The sequence below is a fragment of the Nicotiana attenuata genome, chromosome 12, assembly GCF_001879085.1.
Source record: "Nicotiana attenuata strain UT chromosome 12, NIATTr2, whole genome shotgun sequence".
NCBI lineage: Eukaryota > Viridiplantae > Streptophyta > Magnoliopsida > Solanales > Solanaceae > Nicotiana > Nicotiana attenuata.
In genome coordinates, this window is record NC_032000.1 from 12,578,972 (window position 1) to 12,603,153 (window position 24,182).

Here is a 24,182-nt window from a genome sequence, read left to right on the forward strand (position 1 = left end):
CCAACATCAGCAGCAACTTCTTCTACTTGAACACAAGAGGCAGATCTCTTGTTTCTGGTGGATTTGGAATCAACAGAAAAATCCATGGAGTTTATAGCATTTATCTACTGCGTGTCCAGGCTTTTTGCAGTACTTGCAAGACACGGATGATGGGTTCCTTTTTGAATCAAAGTTAATTCTTTGGTTATAAGATCTGGTATTGTGTTGGGAATTCATTTGATTGACATGTGTTGAATTAGTTGTAGTGGCGGAGAAAGATGTTGAATCACCAGAAAAACCCCAGGCTGGAGGTTGATTCTCCTTTTGACTTTTATCATGTTCGAGTAGAGAATAAGCCTTAGTAATGGATGTGAGTGGAGACATAAGCATGATACTACTTTTTACAGTGGAATAGGACTTATTCAACACACTTAAGAATTGAAAAAGGGTGCTGGTCTTCTATGAATTTGGGTAGAGCAACAAAGGAACGAGTAGGACCAACATATGCAGAATTTAACACATCCCAAAGAGCCCTCATTTTAGTGAAGTAAGTGGCAATATTAGAAGACCCTTGTGAGGCAAAACTAATTTCTCTTTGGATTTGAATGTATTTGGATCCATTAGATTGTCCAAACCTTTCATTTATATCACTCCATACTTCTCTAATAGTGTTGAGACACATGACACTAGCTAATATCTCCCTAGTCAATGAATTGGTAATTGTATTGGTGGAAAATAAATAAGACATATGGAATTATATTTGGCTGATAGGGCATGATACGTGGAACAATGAGAAGATGACAACTGGAATATAACAATTAAAAGATGTACGAGTTACAAGAGGTACGAGCAAATCACTCACGAGACTAAAGGACGCCCATGCTCGAGCCTAAATTAGTCGATGAAGAGACACGGATGGAATGAATCAAGACGGTAAACAAGGAAGATTCATGAACCTTCAATTAATGAGGATGGAGAATAAGAATCGTTGCAGAATCTTCATGAACAGTTACGATTACCAATTATAACGGATCATTAATACCATTAAAGTTCATAATGATTTATCCATTAATGGAAGAAAACTTTATATTTGTAAACCTCTATATAAGAGAAGAGAATTTTACTTGTAAAGACACGCTCCGACTTCTATTTGGAATACAATTATTTTCTCTTGCTTTAAATCAATTATTTCTATATCTTTGGTTAAGTTTATTTCCTTTCATGTAATTGAGAAAGTAAGGAATTTCTTGGTTATCATTAACCCGAATTCTTCTAAAAATAGGCGTTGACTAAAAATCTTACTTTTTGGTTAAACAATAATCAAGGTCTTTACCATATCATTACATCGCTCAGTAAGGATAATAAGGAGAATTGGGTGGAGGTTGAGGAACTTTGCCAGTAACTAAACCTAGTTTGTTGGGTTGTCTACAGTCTCAGACAAGAGCCCAATAGAGTAGTTATTCTACTTGCATCGCACTTGGGCCCGTTGTTAGATACTCGGCTCAATTTTATAACAAAAGTCATACATGTAATAGTTATATACACAGAATCTTCTGGAACATTTTGGAAATAACATGAAATAAAAGAAAATATCTCTCTTCTCTCTCCTCTTGCCTGACTTAGGGTTTTCCTCTTTTCAATTTCAATTTCTCTGAACCGACTCCAATAATGGAGTCTAACATGATTTCAGAGCCGAGCAATCGATCTGTCTTGATGAGAGCTTTCGTCCGATGGTACCTGTCTGTTTTGATTCAATGGTTTTGGTCCGTTACTGAGATTTTTTGATCTAATCGATTTTGGGAATTTCTTCAAGCTTTGCGGATTTCTTCGAGTTCTTCTTCTGTTTCTGCATTTAGAAGACCTAGCTTCTTCAAGTGTGCGAAGAAGGAGGGTAAAATTCTGACTTTCATTTGCACGTGAAAATTAATGTACGATTAGAGTTTCTGTCTGCTCGATTTCGACTGTGATATGGTGATATCTGTATTATCTCGTTCTTTTGAGACTTGTTGCCATACAAAATCTGTCATTACTTTATCTGAATATGGGAAGTCCTTCTTCCGTCACTGATGGTTTTGTTGAGTTTTCTTTGGATTCAGCTCACTCTTTTTATGTTCACCCATCCGATAGTCCTGGTAGTCAGTTAGTTGCTAACCCTTTCAATGAGACTGATTTTGTACACTGGCGAAGTAGTATGCTCACCTCACTTTCTGCTATAAACAAACTAGGTTTAGTTACTGGCATAACACCCCTCCTTCTTTGACGTTGGAAGAACCCTTATTATATAGAGATTGTTTTGCCTTAGGTCAAATCCTTACCAAAAACGAATTAGGTGACAGTTTCTCAAAATTCAAAAAGAATTAGAAATATAAGAAATTCTTATATTTCTTTCTAAACAAGTAACCGTTTCTCCAAATTCCAAAAGAACTAGTAATATGTAAGGCTTCCTATCATGATAATAAGGATTCCTTTCTAACTTGAAATAATTTTATTATAATAAATTATAATTTATTCTATTAAAATTTTGTACTTGCATTACCCAAAAAAAAAAATTATACTTGCACTCCTTATTAAATTTGAAATTCAACATTAAACACTTATCTCATTGCCATATTAAGATTACATATACCAGCTAAATCATATAATATTACTTAAATTTAGTTGATTGACTAATGTATTTTTAGACTCTCACAAACTTAATTTGTGTGTCTACAAAATCCACCTGTAAAAGATCTGCTTCATCATTTTTATCAATTGGAAGATCGACTTTTGGAAGAAAAAAAAGATGACTTTTGAGATTTGAGATCTTCAACTGTGACGACCCAAAGGGTCATCACCTGCTTTTAATTGAATTCTGTGTCTTTGAGGCCTTGAAAATCTCTATTATTATCACCTCGATTTGCGTGCGCAGTCCGGGCGCGTAGCCGGAAAGCTTAAATATGAAAATCTGTGGAAAATGTTAAGTTTTGATTATAAAATGAGTAAATTTGACTTCGATCAATATTTTGGGTAAACGGACCCGGACCCGTGATCCGATGGTCCCGGAGGGTCCGTAGGAAAATATGGGACTTGGGAGTATGCCCGGAATCGAATTCTGAAGTCCCAAGCCCGAGAAATGAATTTTTAAGTGAAATTATTTTCTGAAATTGTTTAAGAAAATCTGAAATGAAATCTGATTAGAAAGCGATTGTATTGGGCCCGTATTTTGGTTCCGGCGCCCGGTACAGGTCTTATATATGGTTTAAGTCATTCCTGTAAAATTTGGTTAAAAACGGACGTCGTTTGACGTGATTCGGACTTGAATTGCTAAATTTGATACTTGATGAAGTTTGAGAAAAATTCTTGATTTTGAGGTTTGATTCATTGTTTTTGAGGTTATTTTGGCGATTGGATCGCACGAATAAGTTCGTATGACGTTGCTGAGTTAATACCTATGTTTGATTAGGAGCCCCGAGGGCTCGGGTGTGTTTCGGGAGGTTTTGAACTTATGAAAAGTTGCAGGTTTTTGCTGTTCAGTGCCCAAGGATTTTGTTCTTCGCGTTCGCGTGGGCCCACTCGCGAACGCGTAAGGCAAATCTTCCAGGTGCCAAACTTCTTCTTCGCGAACGCGAGGCTAAGGGGGGGATACCCTTCGCGAACGCGACACAGCATACGCGAACGCGATGGCTTGTGAGCCTGGGCAGGGGGAGGGGTATTAAACCTACGCGAACGCGACCATAGGTCCGCGAACACAAAGGCTCTGGGAGCTGAAGCTCCACGAACGCGAGCCGTTTACCGCGAACGCGAAGGTCACTTAAGCTAGCTTAATCGCGAACGCGACAGGCCTATCGCGAACGCGATGAAGGCCTGTCCAGTGATTTTTAAAACAGAACCAAAACGGGATTTCATAAAATTTTCATAAACCCTTTCTTCCCCAAAGCTCCTTGGCGATTTTTGAGCACTCCTTCACCAAAGCTTCTTGGGTAAGTAATATTTAACTTGTTTTCTTCATTTTCCATTAACACCCACTAGATTTCTAGGCCTAAAACATGTAATTAAGGGTAGAAAATTAGGGATTTGGGTAGAACTAGGGCTTTTTGATTAATTGTGATTTAGACCTCGTTTTGGGGTCTAATTCTGGAAATAATTACATATTTGGGCTCGTGGGTGAATCGGGGATTTGATTTTGGTCCGAAACCTCGTGTTTTGACCAAGCGGGCCCGGGGTCGATTTTTGAATTTTTGGGAAGAATGATTGGAAAGCTATAATTAAACATTGGAACTGGATTGTTTAGCATTTATTGATGTTATTAAGTCGATTATGTATAGATTCGATTGTGTTGGAGCCGAATTCGAAAGGAAAAGCGGCGTTCGAGGCTTGAGTTGGCCGTAGAAGTTCGAGGTAAGTGTTTGGTCTAACCTTAGCTTGAGGGATTAGGAGTTGAGTCCTATTTTCTACGTGGTTATTGTTGAGTACGACGTATAGGCATGGCGACGAGTATCTATACGTTGGTGTCTAGCATGACCGTGGGTCTTATAATGTGATTTTTCATGATTTCGTTGAATAATCTATGCTTTAGAAGTGATTTCTAATTGTTATGAAAAGTTAAGGAAGTAATTATGACTTTCGTACATTGTGGAGCAATGGCTCAAATTTATATTACGAATTTGTGAAAGTAAGTGAGTTGATTGAACCCTTTGGAGCATTGGCTCAAGTAGTAAAGCGAGTTGAGAAGTAAAAGTGAAAAGAGAAAGAGTTATTAAATTGTTCCCTTGCCGGGCTATTATTGTTTATTTGTTATCTCCCTTGCCGGGATGTTAATATTGTTGATGCTGTTTCATTGCCGGGATTTAATGGTTTAATTGTTGCTCCCTTGCCGGGATTCCTATTATAACCTTGTTTATTCCCTCACCCCATTGTTGTGATTGTTGTTTGGGTGAGGACGAGAGATAAAGCACGAAGGGTGATGTCGTGCATTGTTTGTTTCGTGAGGAAAGAGTGTAAAGTACGAAGGGTGATGCCGTGCCGCACGATGTACCATTTCGTGCCTATTATATTGAATTCATGGTGAGGAAAGAGTGTAAAGCACGAAGGGTAATGCCGTGCCGCACGATGTACCATTCCGTGCCTATTATATTGATTCTTATGGTGAGGACGAGAGTAAAAGCACGAAGGGTGATGCCGTGCACTTGTCCTTGATTTCCCTGATTCTTGCTGATAATTGAGTTATGTTGTTCTTTACGTTTATTTTACTGATTTTCTGTTGTTACTTGACTTTATGGTGATGTCATTGATTCCCTTGCCCTAATTGCTTTGTAATTGTTGCTTGGGTGAGGAAGAGTGTAAAGCACGAAGGGTGATGCCGTGTATTGTTTTGGTGAGAGAGTGTTAAAGCACGAAGGGTGATGCCGTGCACTTATTGCTGTTTGTTATAATTTCTTGTTGTTATCAGTTCAAGTGCATTAATTGTCTTATTCCACTATTATTGTGATTCTTTATGTTGGCATTTTCCTTTATTGTGTTACTTGTTATTATTGGATCAAGGTATCCTTGCGCAATATTATGCCTTGAATTTATGCTATAAATGCTACATGTTTATGTGACTTAATTGCTACTTGACATTTAGCATACTAAATATTAAATTGCCTATTTGCTCCTTAAATTCCATAAATAAATTACTACTTGACATTATTTGTTTTCCTCGGTGAATCATAATTATTGTGTACTTTGTTGTCTTATGAGTTCGTGTTAATTGTTCCTTTTGTTGGAGTAATCATTTGGAAGAACTGTTAATATATAAAAGAGAACGGGTGATACGCCTACCACAAGATATAATGAAATGGGAGCGGGTGGTACGTCTACCATAAGATATGAGAAATGGGTTCGGGTTGCACGCCTGTAACGAGTTGTGAACCGAGAGTGAAATCTGCCTTTGTTTTCCTTATCCTTGTTAGAAGTTGAATTTTAAATTTCCTGATACTCCTCTTGAGATTCTGTTTTATCTGTTATTTCCCGAAGCATGTTTCCCCCTCCCATCTTTATTTGTTTATTTCTACTTTAATCCGCTGTATATTATACAACTGCACAGGTTTATTTGGTGGTCTGGTTCTAGCCTCGTCACTACTTCGCCAGGGTTAGGCTAGGCACTTACCAGCACATGGGGTCGGTTGTGCTGATACTACACTCTGCACTCTTTTGTGCAGACCCCAGTGTTGTAGATCTCGGACCGCACTGAGATTTCTGGATATTGTTCATCAGGCGACCCGAGGTAGCCCTGCAGGCGTACGCAGGCCCTGGCGTCTCCTTCTATCTACCTTTTCCTGTTTCTTACCTGTATTTCCAGAGACAGTGTTGTATTTAATTCTTTCGGGCCTTTATTTGTAGAATTCGTAGACCGTCTGTGAAACTGTGACACCAGTTCTGGGTAGTCGAGACTCAAACAGTTGTATTAGATATTCATGTACAGATAGCTTATTGTTTCTTCCGCTTATGTTAAATTCCGCTGTTTAAATGATATTACTTCACAATTGTTAATGAATATAAGATGGGTAAAAAGGGTAAGTTGTTCATATAATTGGCTTGCCTAGCTCACATTAATAGGCGCCATCACGATTCCCGAGGGTGGGAAATCCGGGTCGTGACATAAACAAATATTGCATTCCTCTAATATATTAAATATAAAGAAAAACTACCAACTAATGAAAATGCATAACAATGCAAGTCGATGGCTCAAAATTCACTGCTTTATTATACTACTTATATTTAGAAAGAAAAGAAAAGAAAACACATTGCATTTCATGAGTGCTAATGGATAAAGTTTGAGTCCGTTGTTTTATTTCTTTTCTAACTTAAAAAGATCACAATAGAAAGATTATTGTTCCGAACAGTCAAATAACGCCAATAGGTTTATTCGATTTTGGTGGTTTTTATTTTTTATATGTATACAAACGGTAGGGCTTGTCCTACACTCACTAAGATCAGTAAGGTAGGGTTAACCCCCTTATACTCTTCCTTCTGAATTATTAAATAAAAAAAAGGTATGATTGTTTATAATTTGCATATAATCTAATAATCTATCTATACGGAAAAAACGTAAGCAATGAATCCAGCTAAATATTTGTGTAAAGATCCCGAAGATTCAAGGTTGAGGGAAAAAAAACCGAAAAAGCCAAAATGTCTATTTATTGTTGAATTAGTTGGCACAGTACATCAAATTCACATATAGAGTAGTTAATTATTCGCACATTTATTGAATGATGAGGGCAACAATTGGATAATTAGTGAAGTTTGAGAACTATAAAGAACGGATGTTCTCAAATTTCTTATAACAATAAAAACGTTTTAGCTATGATGGAATTAGAACCTATGTCATCCCCAGTTAAACAAAGTCAACACAGCCTGTCGTTTATTGCTCATAGTCAATTGAATATCTTGGAAAAGAGGAATAATGAAGCGTGCATCTTGATGAATAAGCAATTTAAAAGCAATCTGGGTTAAATTAAGTTTTCTTTCATATATGAATTTTGTTTAGGAATTTTTACATTCCTATGCCATATAGGAATCTATATTACCCTTAATGTTTAAGGTTTGATATAATAATATTTAGTATACCTAATTACCAATTATATACCATTAGTAGTTTTTAAGGGTATTAATTACACTCCTAATTTACGGTACCGTATATTCCTTCTAATACCACTCCGCCCACGTTTCTCTCTCTAATTCCCACACCTTCACCCGCGTTTCCCTCTCACACCCATGATTTCTGTATCAAAATCCCATTATTTCTTCCATAGCCAAGGCACCGTCGGCATCTCTGCAATCTTGCCCCAATGTTTTTGTGCCCGGGGAAGATGAGCACAAGCCCGATCGATTTGATGGTTATGATTTCGGGTTCCTTCAGTAATATAAGAGGAAAGGAAAAGAGAGCAGCAATCCCACCATTGACAGCCATTTAAAAGCTTTGAAGCTTTGAATTCGAATTTGGGTTTTTAAAAATCATTATTTGTTTGGATTGAGTGTTGTTGTAAATAATTGGGAATATGGTTTGGAGTTTATATCTCAATTTTGAGGGGTTTTTGTGAAGATTAAACTTGGTTTTGGCTGAATTTCAGATTAAAACTCGACGAAGAAGAAGAAGAAGACATGACATACATTATATTGCAACAATTGTAGATAAATTGTAAAAAAATTGTAGAGTGTTGTTTATTTATTTTTGAGCTTTTGTGTTTTTGTGTTAAAAGTTTTGATGGGAGCTTGTTATTCCACTTCGTCTGTTTTGGAGCTAACTTGTGCAGAGGAGAAGATGTTTTTTAAGTTATATATATATTGCTATACCTTTAAATTCAAGAAAGTATGGTTGTATTGTATTTAAAGAGGCGTGAATTTGTAGAATATGTTGAATGTGAGGAATGAGTCAAATAAGACTCACAATGACTTGTTTTTTACATTTATTGTACAATAAAACTGCATATCATTTGAAAAATTTATATGAAAATACAGAATTTCAATGTTTCTACAAACTATCTACAAATTTTCTACAAACTGTTCATAACAGAATTTATCTTTGTTTTCATGCATGTTCGTCTGGAACACTAAAGTTACTTGATATGCCAACATCTCCTGTTATAGAGGAATACAACTTATCTACAATTTTCTACAACTTTCACACATTATTTCCACCCAGTGAAATACAACTACAATAACATAAAACTTACATACCAATGTTATACAATATGTCTTTTGTATATTTTGTATCTGATTTATACATAGTAAAAATAATTTTCATACAACTAATTATATATTATACAACTTATCTACAATTTTCGTACATTATTTCTACTAAGTTATATACAACTACTATATAATACCACTTAAATAAAATTTTTATACAATGTTGTTCAACTTTCATACAATAGTTAAATGAATAAAAGAAAAATAAATAAATAACAGAATACAATTTTTCTACAATTTATCTATAATTTTCTACAATTTCTGCAATATAATGTATGTCATGTCGTCGTCTTCTTCTTCTTCTTCTTCTTCTTCTTCTTCTTCTTCTTCTTCTTCTTCTTCTTCTTCTTCGAGTTTCAATCCGAAATTCAGCCAAAACCAAGTCTAATCTTCACCAAAACCCCTCAAATTTGAGATATAAACTCCAAACCATATTTCTAATTATTTGCAACAACACCCAATCCAAACAAATAATGATTTTTGAAAACCCAAATTTGAATTCAAAGCTTTTTAATGGCTGTCAATGGTGGAATTGCTGCTCTCTTTTCCTTTGCTTTGTATTACTGGAATTTGGACATAATTGCGTTTGATGTAGAAGAATTGTAGAAGATTTAGTCGTTTATGATTTGTGAAATCAGAAAAAAGTTTGAAAAACAGTGTATCGAAAAAGCAGAGACGCTAAATTTGAAAGGAAACTGACGAAGAAGATTAATATGCGTGATTTGCGTTGTGGAAGATCTGGAAGAATATTTAATCCCCCAATTTTAGCGCGCCTAAATAAGGAATGCTACAACTACAATGATTCCTTATTTAATGCATTGTCTATATTTTGTAGAAATACTATTAGCATGTAGGGTAATATGCAAACTATAAACATATTTGGTAATATAGTTTCTTATATGGTATAGGAACGAAAATTTCCGTTTTGTTATAACGAAGTTTGATGGCCCAATTTAAAATGGTCACAAGGTTAAAGAGACATTAATATTTCTTCTTGTTTTGATTTATATAAATCTTTGGTAAGCCAAAAGATTTGTATCGTAGATTAAACACTAAGGTGTGTTTGGTACGAAGTTTGGAAAATATTTTTTCTGAAAAATAAGTAGTTCTCTTGTTTATTTTTCGGTGTTTGATTAGGCAGCATAAAATATTTTTTTAAAAAAAAATATAATTTAGGCAAACACTGTATGAGACGAAATAGGTAAGGACAAGGGAGGGTGGTAGGTCGGGGTTTACGGGCCGGAGTGCCGGTGGCGATTAGGGGGGGGGGGGAGGTCCGAGGAGGGGGAAGGGTAGTGTGTGTGGGTAGGGGGGGGTTGGACCGAGGGTTAGGGGGTTGGGTGGGGCGCGAGTTGGGGTAGGGGTGAAAAAATAGGGTGGATAAGGTAGAGAAAGAATTTCGGAAAATGTTTTCTCTCCTTTTCGTAGGAAATTATTTTTCTCCAATTGGAGAAAATTGAGTTCATAAAAAAATTATTTTCTCTAATATTTAAGCTAATCAAGTATGAAAAATTAAAAAATATTTAATACAACCAGATTTAATTAAAGAACAATTTGCTTAGCTTGTTTATATAAAGCTGGTGATGTCACCATTAATTCAGATTTTATATTTAAAACATTAGGAGAGTGGTTGCTTTCATCTAATACCACGTGCCTGTAAAATATTGGCTGACAGCCTTGCCCAGGGTGCCTTTTATAGTTTTGTAAACTAAAGGGAAGTTGACTTTCATATGTATAATCTTGGAGGAGTTGTGTATAATTTTTAGCTTTAATATATTCAGTTTTCTCGTTAATGTCACAGAAAACCTCATTTCAGTCCTCTCTCTCTCTCTCTCACTCATTACGGATACCGAGTTGACTCAGTTCCAAAAGGACCAAATGGAAGCGATTCTCGGGCCTGACTGGAATCCATTTGAAACCTTTATTACCAATCTCATGGAGAGCTTCGAGGAAAAAAAACCCGACCCATTTGAGAATTTAAATTCCGATAACATGTCGAGCTCCAACGAAAAAGTTTCGGAGGCTAAGTTAATGTTCAACATTATGAAGCAGAAGAATCCAGAGTCTCTTGTTATTAAGTTTGCTAATTTTCTCCGCTCTTCTAATGACATTGATCTTCGTGAAAAGTGTGTGATAATCCTAAATAAGTTGCTTACTGAGGATGACTTGTGCACTTGGTTCAATCTAAGCGGGTCAACCCAATCGATCATCAAATCGGTTCTCCTTGATCGTATCTCACTTGAAGCATCAGACAACATAGAGCTCTCTTACACCGTTGCAAAGATGGCTGCTTCATTTCTACCGGATAATAGTTGGCCTGAGTTACTCCCATTCTTGTACCAATGCGTCACTGGTTCCAGTTCAAACAACTACACAAAAGTGTCAGCTTTCTTTATACTTGGGATACTAGCTGAGGAAATAGGCGAAACAATGGTCCCTTGTTAGGACCGAAAAAAGCAGGTGTCATGCGGAAGCTAGCAAACCAATCCTTGAACGGCGATAATCATACAACAAAGAGAAATCTACTAAAAGAGACACAAACATTTAACGTGGTTCGGTCAACTGACCTACGTCCGCAACGGAGATGAGCAATCCACTATAATAAAAAGAGAGTACAAAATATCGAGAGAACAACCTCACGAAGAGGCAAACACAAGTGACACACTAACACTTGTCCCGTAAAGTTCTCCCCCTAAACACGACTCTCAAACCCCATACGGCTACATTGTGGATGCTGGTGAATGTGAAGGAAGGATCCTCAATTTATAGAAGTCCAAACCTTTTCCTACAAGAAAAAGGACTAGCCAAATATTGGAGATTTATGATTTCCTTTTACAAAAAGGAAAACCCAATTAAGGTAATTATATTGCCCTTTTCCTTCAAGAGATAGGAAAACCAAATATGGTAAGAAAATTATGGCAAACACCTAACATCCCTTGCCTAAAAGATTGGCACTCACTATTCCTTAATACACTGAATGATGATACCCTCCTTCTTGAAGTGAGGATCATGGCCACAAAAGCTGTGATCAATTTCATTCAGTCTGTACCCAATTCAAATGAAAAGGAGCGGTTTCAGGAGCTATTGCCAGGTATGATGAAGACGTTGACTGACGCAACGAGCAACAGTGACCAGGAGGATGTAGCAGAGTACGCGCTGAATTTTTTTATTGAGTTGGCGGAGAATGAGCCTAAGTTCTTGAGAAGGCAGTTAGCGATTGTTGTGGGTAGCTTCATTGAGATAGCAGAGGCTGAGAATGTGCAAGATGGCATGAGGAAATTGGCAGTTGAATTCTTGATAACAATGGTTAAAGCAAAGGAGAGGGCCCCTGGAATGATGAAGAAATTGCCCTTGTTTACAAACAGATGCTTTGCAATGTTATTGCAGTTATTACTAGATATTAAGGATGAACCTATTTGGCATACTGCAGATATAATGCATGAAGATGCAGGGGAAACGAACAACTACAATTTTGGTAAGGAGTGTTTAAGCCGGTTTTCTGTTGCATTAGGTGGCAAGACTGTTGCTCCTATTGCCATAGAGCAGCTGAGTGCTTTCATCGTTGCCCCTGAGTGGGAGAAACGACATGCAGCTCTTGTTGCACTTTATCAGATAGCTGAAGGAAGCTCAAAGGTAAAAATTCTTATGTGTCATTAGTGTATTTATCATGATTATGTCGCGATTATCGTGTAACATTTTAGATGTGCTTTTTTCTCTGGCAAACTGTCAGCTTAAACCCGTGGTTTCTCTGTCTATAGGTGATAATCAAGTATTTGGAGCACGTAGTGAATATGGTCCTGCATTCTTTTCAAGATCATCATCCTCGAGTCAGATCAGCCGCTATTAAATCAATTGGCCGGCTGTCTGTTGACTTCCATCCAGAGTTGCAAGAACAATACACTAACCAAGTATTGCCTGCATTAGTTGCAGCTATGGATGAATTTCAAAATCCTCGAGTACAGGTTTGACTATGGTGATATGAACTCCTTTTGGGCATTGCAAAATTGCCAAAATACAATTAAATCTATAAAAGAAATGATTATTATTGATATATGAATTAAACAATCAGAGAAATATCTATCTTGCTGCACCTTTACAGTGGAGATACATATTCCATAAAGTTAATGATCCATACCTTAGTATAGTTTTAAGTGATTTGATCTTTAAGAAGTTGTTCTTGTTATCCTTAGAGAGAACACTTAATTAGTTTTACATATTCTAGCATGTCTGATTGATACGAATCTTGTGCTTAAAACAGTACCAAACTAAGCATGTAACTCTATACATACCAGACTAATCGTTCTATTGCGTTCTGCTTGAGTACTTATGGTGTGGATGTAATCTTTGGTATATCTTGAGAAGTCACTTGACATGAAAACCTGTTGTCAATTGGTCCATTGCAGCCACTTTTGCTCTTTTTCTTTTTTGGCAATATGAGGCAAAACTAAGGATATTTGAAGCTTCCTGTCTAGAATCTTGTACAGTTAGTATGTTAATAGCCTAACTTATGGAGCCTTAATAGCGCACTGCTTGAAATTTAATCTTATGACTATATTTTGGTGTACATAAAGCTCTTGCCTTAAATGACTTTCATCTATGAAACTAGAGAGGAAGTACTTATTACATAGAGATACGTCAGGGGATGCATCTGAAGTGACCCTTAAATAGGGTTTGAAGAATTCACAGGACATAGATTTGGTACAGATGTGTCATTACTGCTTCATTCAGTTCATGATACCAAGTTATTAGTTTTACTCTCTTTGACATTTTCACAGGTAGAAGCAGCAGCTGCTGTCAAGATTTTCTGTCTAACTGGAAAGCCAGAAACTTTGGTACCCCACTTAGATGGAATACTTAAGAAACTGCTTGTACTTATGCAGGTATAGAGGCTACCATGCATGTCTAAAAAATTCCTGCTGTCTTTCCAACTCATTGATTTTGTTTGAAATGCAGAATGACAACCAAATGGTTCAAGAAGCAGCATTAAAGGCATTGGGTGGCATAGCTAATTTGTATAAGGTATTACACACTTGCATTTATTTCTGACTTGGTTCTATTTCTATTTCTACTTATGTCGTGGATAATGATGGCTAATATATCATTCTTCAACAGGAGCATTTCCAGAAGCACTATGATTTTCTAATGCCATATTTGAAAACTATCCTGGTAAATGCAAATAATAAATATAATGTCTTGCTTCAAAGCACAGCCTTGGAGTGCATAAGCTTTGTTGGGATGGCGGTAGGCAAAGAGAAATTCAGTGATGACTTAAAGCAGGTCTTCTTCCCACTATGCTCAATATGCTTCATTTTTAGTGCTACGGGAAAACTTTATCTATCTCTGGTATTTACACCATAACACATTAATTTACCATGGTTAATGATAACTTGAGGTGAAAATACATGTGATTAGCCTTGATTAAGTGATAAAGTGTATGTAAACAACACATGTCATGTATTTATTGATTTGATGTAAACATCATTGCATGTTAGTTTTATTCCACGGTGCCATTGCAGATGGAACTTCTTTGTTCTTGTTCGCATTTGCTATGCTTTGTCAGATGGCTTTTCTGTGGACAAACCATAGTATTGATTACAACTATTTGAATAACCACTTTGGTCAACATTTCGGAGCAATGACTAATGACTCATATTATCTCCACATTGTACCTCTCTTATGGCACTCTCTTTCTTCTCAGGGTGCTGTAGTGGCGTGATCTTATTGCATTTATTCATTTCGCAATGTGGACTTCTTTTAATATTGTTTTCTGTTTTTCATTAAAGGTTATGGAAGTCGTTAAGCCGTTACTAAAATCACAAGATATAGAGTTTGTTACTATCATTTACATTCTTGAGGTATGTGTTAAACGTTTAATTTTACGTGCTCATAACTTCTTCTTAGATTGGCCGATGTCAATTAATATTTTCTTGATTTCGTTGCAGGCATGGTCGAGATTTTGCAGGTGCATGGAGAAGGATTTTCTTCCTTACATGAGTACAGTCATGCCCCCATTGGTTGAATGTGCTCGACTTAAGCTTGATAAGATCCTATTCTCAGCAGATACAGACGATTGCAGGGAGATGTTTGGTGATAGGTAAGCATTTATCATTGAGGTTTGGCTTTTTACTTTATCACTGAGGTTCTTAGATTTTATTTTCTTTTTTCCTCTTACTTTGAAATTTTGCTTTTCTTTTCTATGCAATTTAGGCATTCTAGTTAGGGTAGAATTGAGTTAGCGAAAGCCTATGTGACACTGTGGTCTTACAGTTTTCTAGAAAAGGCAGCCCAATGCACAAAGCATTCCGCATTCATGTAGAGTCTGTGGAAGGGACGCACCCCAGGGGATGTGATGTAGATATCCTACCCTAATGCAAGCACTAGTGGTATCTTCCACTGCTCGAAGCCATGACCTAGAGGTCACACGGAGACAACTTCACCGTTGCTCCAAGGGGTGTGATGTAGACACTCTACCAGTCTACCCTGATGCAAGCAGTAGTGGCTGCTTCCACGGCTCGAACCCGTGACCTAGAGGTCACATGCCCGTTCTGCAGCATGGGGGCAGGACCGCTAGGCAAAGTTACTTGATGAGGAATCCTTTCTCGCGAACAAACACAACCCCTACACTTTCAAGCCGGTAGTAGGAGGAACCTTCCGCATGAAAGCGAAAGGAAGCGACCGATCAAGAAATGCAAAGAGAAGGGGAATAGTTAGTGATAACGGCATAGGACACAGAAAATTCCTTCTCTCTCTTTTGAATCCCAGGGATTGCCTCAGGGAAGAGGCCAGTCCCTGAAAAAACCATCTCGATTGATATCATTCAAATGCACTTTACCATTGCTCCAAGGCTCCCTTTCCGGTCTTACAGTCTTCTAGATGTATAGTCACCACATTTTAGAAGACTTAATTTTTGTAGTTCTAGATGTATCAGACATGGAGTCAATTAGTTTGCCACATCCTGTTGTTAAATTATTATCTAGATAGATAATTACCACATTGTTATGAGCACCTTTTTGCTGCTTTACTCACCCATAGTTAAATATAAATTCCCGCGAATCCGTAGGATTTCTCATTATTTAATTTTGCATTACTGATTAGTACTAAGACTGCTAGTCAGAGGTGGTTATTGGGGATACCAAGGATACCTTGCTTAATTTTCTCATTTTGCAGCGTACACTTTGTCATGTTTGGGAAAAGAATGATATCGATCACAGAAAGTGACCTCCTACGAGGCAAATCTATAGCATGTGGTATCTTTGGTTTACTTGCTCAAACATTGGAGGAAGACTTCCATCCATGGATTTCCCAGGTTAGCATGAATAATCTCTTGCACGTTCACAGGATGCTTCAATTTTAGTTCCGCTTCCGAAATCAACAGGTGATATTTTATGGCTTAAATCATGAAACAGGCTGCTTCAGTTTTAGTTCCGCTTCTGAAATTCTATATCCACAAAGAAGTTAGGAGTAAAACTATTCGTGGTAAAAAATCTCATAATTTCACATAAGTTCTTTATTTTTCTTTAACTGCCCAATTCCTTATGAGATGTTATAACTTCTGTTGGTGAAGCAATGTATCCCCTGCTGATTTCTGCTAAACTGGCGGTAGAGAAAGGAACAGCTGAAGGTGGAAATAAGTCGTACTTCAAGAAGTTGTCCACGGCTACACTACGGGCACTGAGAGACGCTTTATATTCGGTTGCCTTCAACACATTACTACTTTTCTTTTTCCTTGTGGGAAAATGGTTTGAACTCCATTTATCTGAATGAAGAGGAAGTGACACTTCGATTACTATCTTATGCAGGAACCTAAGGTCGAACTATGTGCAAGTATATTGCGGGAATTGAATAAATGCCTACAGGTACATCATGTTAAGATGGTTTCTTTACTGTGATCCAAGTTTGCAGTGTTCTTTTTAGATGGTGGTATGCTGATTTTGAGCTTTTAAAGTCCATTATGATAAGCAAGATACTAGTCCAACCCCAGATATAATGATATTCTACTAGAAGCAAAAGAAAGCATAGTACACACAACCTTATTTATACATAGAGAGGGCATGCAGAATTAGAAGTTCTTCCTACAAAAAAGATTTACTTGTGTGAAAACAGAAGAGCTTCTCATTTTCTTAATTAACAGCGAAAGAGAGGTGTTACTTATACAGGAGTCTTAAGCTATGTATAATAGCTCGCTATACTAACAATATAATGTAAGTAAATATACCTTAATAAAAAAAATATAATGTAAGTATATCTTATAACTAAATATAGAATATTCTAAGATGTCCTATAGAATATTTTATATGATTTTCCTTATTCAAATACAATGAATCTAGATGTGTACGAAAGTAGACAATTATGCACTTGATATTCTAACAACTTGTACCGTATTAAAATGATTAAGAATTGAAACATGGACTAAAATTTACTATGAATCACATAATTACAAAAGTTCCTTTGACATGAACATATAACACTGACATTACTAATTATTTAGTAGATTGACTCCATAGCGAAACTTATTTTCAGTAAATCACTTTTTTTTCGGGGCCCATCAGGCATTTGTTGGGACAATGTTAAGCTGACTTATAAAATGTTTCATGCTTATTGAACTGCACTAGTTGTAGAAATCAAGCTGGTTAGAATTGCAGTTTTCACTTATTATGGTCTTTTTGGTGTCTTCATTCAGATCTGTGGATCACTTCTCAATAAAGAGCGAATTCTCAGAACCATCAATAAGATAAAGCACGTCCTTGTAAAAAGTTCACGTAGAAAAGGAGATCTCGTAAAGAGAGCAAAGTCAGAGGATTTTGATGCTGAAGAGGCTGAATTGCTGAGGGGGGAAAGAGAGCAAGAAGAAGAAGTTTTCATAAATGTATGCTCAATAAAAGAATGAAATCATGCTAACTTTATACAAGCCTTCCACTTTAATTTATTATCGAATTACATAGACATTATTTTTTATCAGGTTGGTAACATATTGGTTACATTTATCAAAATTTTCAAGGCTGATTTCTTGCCTTTTCTTGATAAGCTTTCATCATATCTACTGCCTATGAAGGTAAGTTTTATAGCTCACATAACCAATTTTATCATTTTAACCCTCTAGGTTGTTTTTCTTTTATTTTTCTCATTGTTCTTTTTTTGCCTGCTCGAAGGGCAAGGATTATACAGCTGCAGAGACAAGTACATGTTTTCTTATCTTTGCTAAACTTGTTGAGGATTGTGGCGAGGCAGCGCTAAAGTAGGTCTATCTTTATGGGTTTTTCTAAAATAAGGTCATAATTTCTGATAGTTACTTCCTGTCCAAACTAGGTACTGTTATATATATCTTCCTTTTCTCTTGGACTCAAGCAACGACGAAAACTCAGGTGTTAGACAGGTTTGTGTATCTTGGTGGTTGGGACAGTTTTCAGTCATGTTACATTTGCTATTTGATTCACCCTAACACCATTGATGTCATGTTTAGAATGCGCTCTATGGACTTAGGCTTTGTGCAGAATATGGTGGTTCTGTTTTCGAACCTGTTGTTGGGGGTATGATACTGTCGAACGTAATATTAAGATTATTCTCATTAGGAGACGTGAAAGGAAATGTGATACTTATATATTTGTATTCACTAAATCTTATGACGTGATTCAGAGGCTCTTTCAAGGATCAATGTAGTGATAACACATTTACATGCTCATGAACCCGAGAATGAACATGCGTATAATAATGCTGTTTCTGCACTTGGTAAGATATGTCAGGTTCATCAGGAAAGTATTGACTCAGTGCAGGTACATTTTCCTGGGAATCCCTAACGTTGTCTTATACATGCATTATATATTCCTTCAGCTCATACACACTAGATTAATTTATTCTGAAATTTTCAAGTTTAGATTTAGGTTACTTGAGTGGTAACTAACTTCATGTCATGCATCAACAGTTTTGGACTTACTATTATCTTTTGATCGCATTTCTGTCTTATAGATTTTAACAACTGAAAATCACTGTACCAGCCTGATAAGAAGATTGGAATAAACTAGGAATATATACGAATGGTGCTCGTCTTAGTAAAATGGTGATTTACAAGAATTTTCTATAATTCTTATTTAAGTTTAGTGGCGGTTTTAAGTTTTCAAATACTGGTTTTTTTCCCAATAGAAATTTTGGTCTGGAATAATACCTGTTGCAACATCTTGGCAGCTGATATTGGTCGTGACCATATCTTCTGGCACACCTCTCTTTCCATAGCTCCCAGCACACAATGCTTGGAGGAATCTGTAGTATCAGTTTGTGTTTACAGTCCATTTCCCTTTTAACATATAGGAAATGGACTGCAATCATTTCGTCTTAGTAAAATGGTGATTTACAACTGAATATATTCCTTTTGTTTACTCCTTAAAGGCCTGTATGTCTCATTGTGCATATGCTCACGATTTTGGTAAAACATGCAGCTTTTGATCTTCCAAGATGAAATGATGCTCCTCAATGTACTTCATAATCTTGTTAAAATTCCATAAAATTCACATTCCACATTTTTTGGTAGATTATTCCGGCTTGGTTGAATTGTCTGCCTTTAAATGGTGACGCGATTGAAGCCAAAGTAGTTCACGACCAGCTCTGTTCAATGCTCGAAAGGTACTGGACTAGTTTTCTCTAGTATTTATCATCATCTTGTCTTTACTTTTCAAGCTATCCTTTTGTTAAGGGCACTGATTGTCAAGGCAGATTCCAAGGTTATGAATGACAACCTATCAATACTAATTCAAGTGATATCATTATATTGGGGTTTTCATCAACCCATTAGTTGGTCGTCCTAAGAGCGGAGCTAGAATACGGATTCAGCCGAACCCAGTAACTTTGGTCAAAATCCTATATTTGTCTTAAAAATTCCTTGAATTCTGTACAAATTCTTAATTTAGAACCAATAACTTGAAAGAACTAGAATCTCGAACTCATAAGCTTCAACTTCTGGCTACGTCTCTGGTTGGTCCACTAGCTTTCTGTAGTTGTTTCTCATTACTCCAAAATTTTCATTCATTCAGCAAATTAAGAGCCAGCTGAAGTTTGCAAACTTTAATATGTAATCTCTTATATCAATTTCTTTTGTCTTTAATGTTTACCAAATTTTCTCACCTGCAGGTCGGATAGAGAACTTTTGGGTCCCAACTATGAACACTTCCCGAAAGTTATGTCTGTTTTTGGAGAGGTATTTTGATAGCATAACCAATAGATGCCAGATTGAATTTGTTCTTCTGTGCTGTTCTCAACTCTGATACTTATATTAGAAATCTTATACGTATATACGAATAAAATTACATTTTATCAAATTAATCTCTCTCATTTAGTCATTAAGTTTTGGTTCTTTAGGTTCTATGTACTAGAAAAGATCTTGCCACAGAAGAAACCACAAAACGCATGATTAATCTTTTAAGGAATCTTCAGAAAACACTACCACCAGTGATCTTGTCATCGGCGTGGTCATTACTATTGCCTCAGCAGGAGATGGAACTAGATTCCATTCTATCATTTGAAGAAGATGCTATCTTTTCATGATCAGTTCATATATTTTAGAGCTCAACAACAACAACAACAACAACAACAACAACAGAAAACCTGCAAGGTAAAGGTGGATCAGTTCATATGTTTTCTAGCTGATTTTTGCTTCACAAAGAATAATAGACAACCTATTAGACAAATGCATAAGGTATTATGGTTTGTTGGGAGAATGAAAAGTTTTAATTTAGTCACGTAATATAGTTGAATATTGTTATGCACATATATATTAGAGGACCTCTAATAAGCTCTGACTTTTGCAAAGGGTGTTCAAAGTTTAATACATGTATAAAAGATAATTTTACATATATACACCAGTATAATTTTCTATATAGCATAGTATATATAATTTTCCGATAAAGAGTGTTCAATTGAATATCCTTCACACTATATATGTGGCTACGCCACTGTTACATGTTAAATGGTTGTCTTTTTGTTGCTTTGTTTACCATGACAACAAGAAAGTTATTTTAGTTCAATCTGTTAACACTCTTCACAGGCTCACAGAAGTCTTCATTAGCCACTTTGTTCATATAAGTAACTAAAATGTAATAGTGATAACAAAACATATTGTGTGAAAAGTTAAAAGAGTAGAGTCTTTAATAATTTTATAATTTACATGAATTCAACACTTTTCTGGTTATAAGTAGGAGTGGTAAAATGGTTAAAAGAAAATAGCTAACCACCCATATTATCCACTAAAAAATGGGTTGGATATGAAATTTTTAAAAACGGGTCAAATATGGATAAGAACCATATTATCCATTTTCTTATAACCAATGAACAACCAATGGATAACCAATGGGTCTAACTTTTACATTTGTAAAGCCTCAAATTGGGGGTACCTCAAGTTAGGGAGACTAAGAGTTCTCCCAAAAGTGATCATATACAAGAAATCATGGATAATATGGGTAGCCCATATTATCCGCCGGCTAACCCATTTTTTTATCCGTATTAAATATGGGCCGGAGCAGATAATTGATCCGTTTTTTCATTACCCGTTTCCGACCCGAACCATATCCGACCCGACCCACCCGTTTGCCTCCTGGTTATAAGTATTCACACATCTTATATTAACAATTAGTCGCATTGTCTATGTGCACTTCTAATATAACTCATTAAAAAATTACTTTTTAACACCAGCACGTACATATTCTGTGTAATGGAATATTACTATCATTATCTTACTACGTTTAGAATACATTTAAAAATATATATATTTAATAATTATAAATTGGTGTAAAGAGTAATTGGTATCTTCCAGCTCATATAAATAGTATGAAATTCATGAGGTCATTTGGAAGATAATGATTATAGGTAAAGAGTAAATCGATAGGAAGATATTAATAAAGCCGTAAGAAGAAAGAACATAGAGAATTACATCCCTTGTCACTTGGTCCAACAATCCATCAGAAAATGACCCATGTTTGAAGCTTTTACTCAGTATAGCCCAGGTTATACATAATGAAAATTAGTTTTCACCAGTTAGCCAACCCCTTATTTCTTCGTTCCCCTTTTTTCTTCGTTCTTCTTCTCCTTCCTATGTCAGCCTTTGCACCACAAAATTTCTCTACTATTGTTATTCTCCTTCAATTCTTTTCCGGATTTCAATGGTTAACTAAGGATTTGAAAAATAAAAGTCACCATTACAAGTGGTTCTAAGATTCGATTTCAGAAATTGAGTTTTCCGATTTGTTAGTTGTTTGGAATGGGCGTTGTCTCAATTGATTGGAATCATCAAGATGTGTTCAAAACTTAAATTTCAAGTGATTTGGAGTAGATTTAGGCTATATTTGAGTTAAATTTCAGAAATTGAGTTTTCCGATTTGTTAGTTGTTTGGAATGTGTGTTGTCTCAATTGATTGGAATCGTCAAGATGAGTTCAAAACTTAAATTTCAAGTGATTTGGAGTAGCTTTAGGCTATATTTGAGTTAAATTTTAGAAGATGCCCAAGGAAGAAGAAGAACACGTGAAGCTCCATTGATAGGATTCATTTGTATAATAATGTATAATATTGTATAAATAGTATATAATAGTGTATAAACACAACTTATACACTATTATATCCAAGGTTGATACATTATTTACAGGTATTTGGTGAATTTCTCGCATTTTCTTCCTCTTCTTCTTCTTCTTCTCATTCTTCTTATACACCTATATACATAGTGTATCAAGAATATTTTTAATCTGTGATTATACATCTTTATACACTTTTATAAAACTATATACATAATGTACCTCTTTGTATAAAAGTGTATAACATTGTATAAAAGTGTATAAGCATCGCTGACGAAATTTTTGTACGATTTTCACTTGCAATTCTTGTATAAAACTAGTCCAAATCTCCAGCAAATAACTTTAAACTTTGTATACAACCTACTTAGACTATTTCTAATAAGTTCAAACAATACCCACTCCAAATTTCTCACAAAATCATAATCGAAATTTAACAAGATTATCATTAAATGAGATGAGATTTTAGGTTTCTCGCGTCTGTTTTTGCATTTTGCAGTTGTGATAGGTATGTATAAACCTGAAGATATACAAAATTTAAAAAAAAAAACAGAGAAGTAATGGTTATGGAAGAAAGCACGAATGAGTGTTGACTGAATGGGGAACTAATTTTTCTTTTCAGTTTTGTTTGCATATGATTCTTTTTCATTAATTAAATTAAATATTTATGGGTAAAAAATGAGGAGAGAGCTACAATAGGGGTAGGTAGGAATAAATGAGGTTGTTATAATTAGAGGGAATGAGAAAAGAAAAGATCATATTGGTATTTGGCTACACATTTGCAAACTTGTAACTGGGTTATACATTCCTATGCCACATAGGAAACCTTATTACCCTCAATGTTTAAGGTTTGACTTAATTACACTTAGTATACCAAATTACCAATTCTATACCATAATTAATTAAGGGGACAATTAATTATACATTTTTTACTCCTTAATTAAAGGAATCTGCATGTTTCTCTCTCCTAACCCCTCAGTCCCATCCAAGTTTTACCCATACCCGCGTTCTTTTTACCATTTTTCATCTTCTGAAATCAAATTCTCCCTCTAAATTCACAAAAAATTGAAGAAAACCTTCAACAAAGTTGGTCCCCATTTTACTCCAGTTGAAGTTCATCAATGAAGAACAACAAAGTTCATCAAAATTGAAGTCAAATCTTCAAAGTTCATACACACATTTACCTTCAGCTTCAAATTTTCTCAATGAAGAAGAACAAACCTTCAAAGAGACAAGAGAGTAGCAATTCCACCATTGACAGCCATTAAAAAGCTTTGAAGCTTTGAATTCAAATTTGGGTTTTCAAAAATTATTATTTGTTTTGATTGGGTGTTGTTGAAAATAATTGGGAATATGTTTTGGAGTTTATATCTCAATTTTGAGGGGTTTTGGTGAAGATTAGACTTGGTTTTGACTGAAATTCAGATTGAAACTCGAAGAAGAAGAAGAAGAAGAAGACATATTGCAGAAATTGTAGATAAATTATAGAAAAATTGAAGATAAATTGTAGACTGTTTTTTGCAGAAGATTTGTAGAAGTTTTAGTCGTTTTTTATTTGTGAAAACAGAAAACAAAGCACCTACAATTAGAATACAAATAATCTACAATTTATCTACAAAATATCTACAAACTGGGTACATTGAATTTTTATATCCCAATTCCCATCCAATTGTAGCATAATTGTGATTTTTGACATAATTACGTTTTTTCAGAAGATTTGTAGAAGTTTTAGCCGTTTTTTATTTGTGAAAACAGAAAATAAAGCATCTACAATCAGAATACAAATAATCTACAATTTATCTACAATTTCTGCAATATGTCTTCTTCTTCTTCTTCTTCTTCTTCTTCTTCTTCGAGTTTCAATCTGAATTTCAGTCAAAACCAAGTCTAATCTTCACCAAAACCCCTCAAAATTGAGATATAAACTCCAAACCATATTCCCGATTAT

General features: G+C 35.6%; 2 protein-coding genes across 2 annotated transcripts; both read left to right on the plus strand.

The window, feature by feature from the left end:
* Window positions 10,510-11,248, plus strand: LOC109235312 (probable importin-5 homolog). Its single transcript, XM_019401369.1, has one exon. The coding sequence runs from the start codon at window positions 10,567-10,569 to the stop codon at window positions 11,131-11,133; it is 567 nt and encodes a 188-aa protein (XP_019256914.1). The 5' UTR covers window positions 10,510-10,566; the 3' UTR covers window positions 11,134-11,248.
* Window positions 11,547-20,528, plus strand: LOC109235311 (importin-5-like). The gene is made up of 20 exons (XM_019401368.1): window positions 11,547-12,321; window positions 12,447-12,650; window positions 13,464-13,568; window positions 13,642-13,707; window positions 13,801-13,965; window positions 14,472-14,543; window positions 14,631-14,782; window positions 15,856-15,994; window positions 16,095-16,164; window positions 16,253-16,380; window positions 16,488-16,544; window positions 17,369-17,554; window positions 17,648-17,740; window positions 17,838-17,923; window positions 17,995-18,061; window positions 18,149-18,215; window positions 18,322-18,458; window positions 19,211-19,302; window positions 19,807-19,873; window positions 20,035-20,528. Exons 1-20 carry the CDS (start codon window positions 11,590-11,592, stop codon window positions 20,218-20,220), a joined length of 2,871 nt encoding a protein of 956 aa, XP_019256913.1. The 5' UTR covers window positions 11,547-11,589; the 3' UTR covers window positions 20,221-20,528.

Excerpts from the sequence above, each read along its gene's own strand:
- LOC109235311 (XM_019401368.1), top strand. The coding sequence starts at position 11,590 with ATGGTAAGAAAATTATGGCAAACACCTAACATCCCTTGCCTAAAAGAT. Across the intron at positions 16,545-17,368 it reads AATTGAATAAATGCCTACAG|ATCTGTGGATCACTTCTCAA; the intron begins GTACATCATGTT and ends GTCTTCATTCAG. Across the intron at positions 18,459-19,210 it reads AAAGTATTGACTCAGTGCAG|ATTATTCCGGCTTGGTTGAA; the intron begins GTACATTTTCCT and ends ATTTTTTGGTAG.
- LOC109235312 (XM_019401369.1), top strand. The coding sequence starts at position 10,567 with ATGGAAGCGATTCTCGGGCCTGACTGGAATCCATTTGAAACCTTTATT.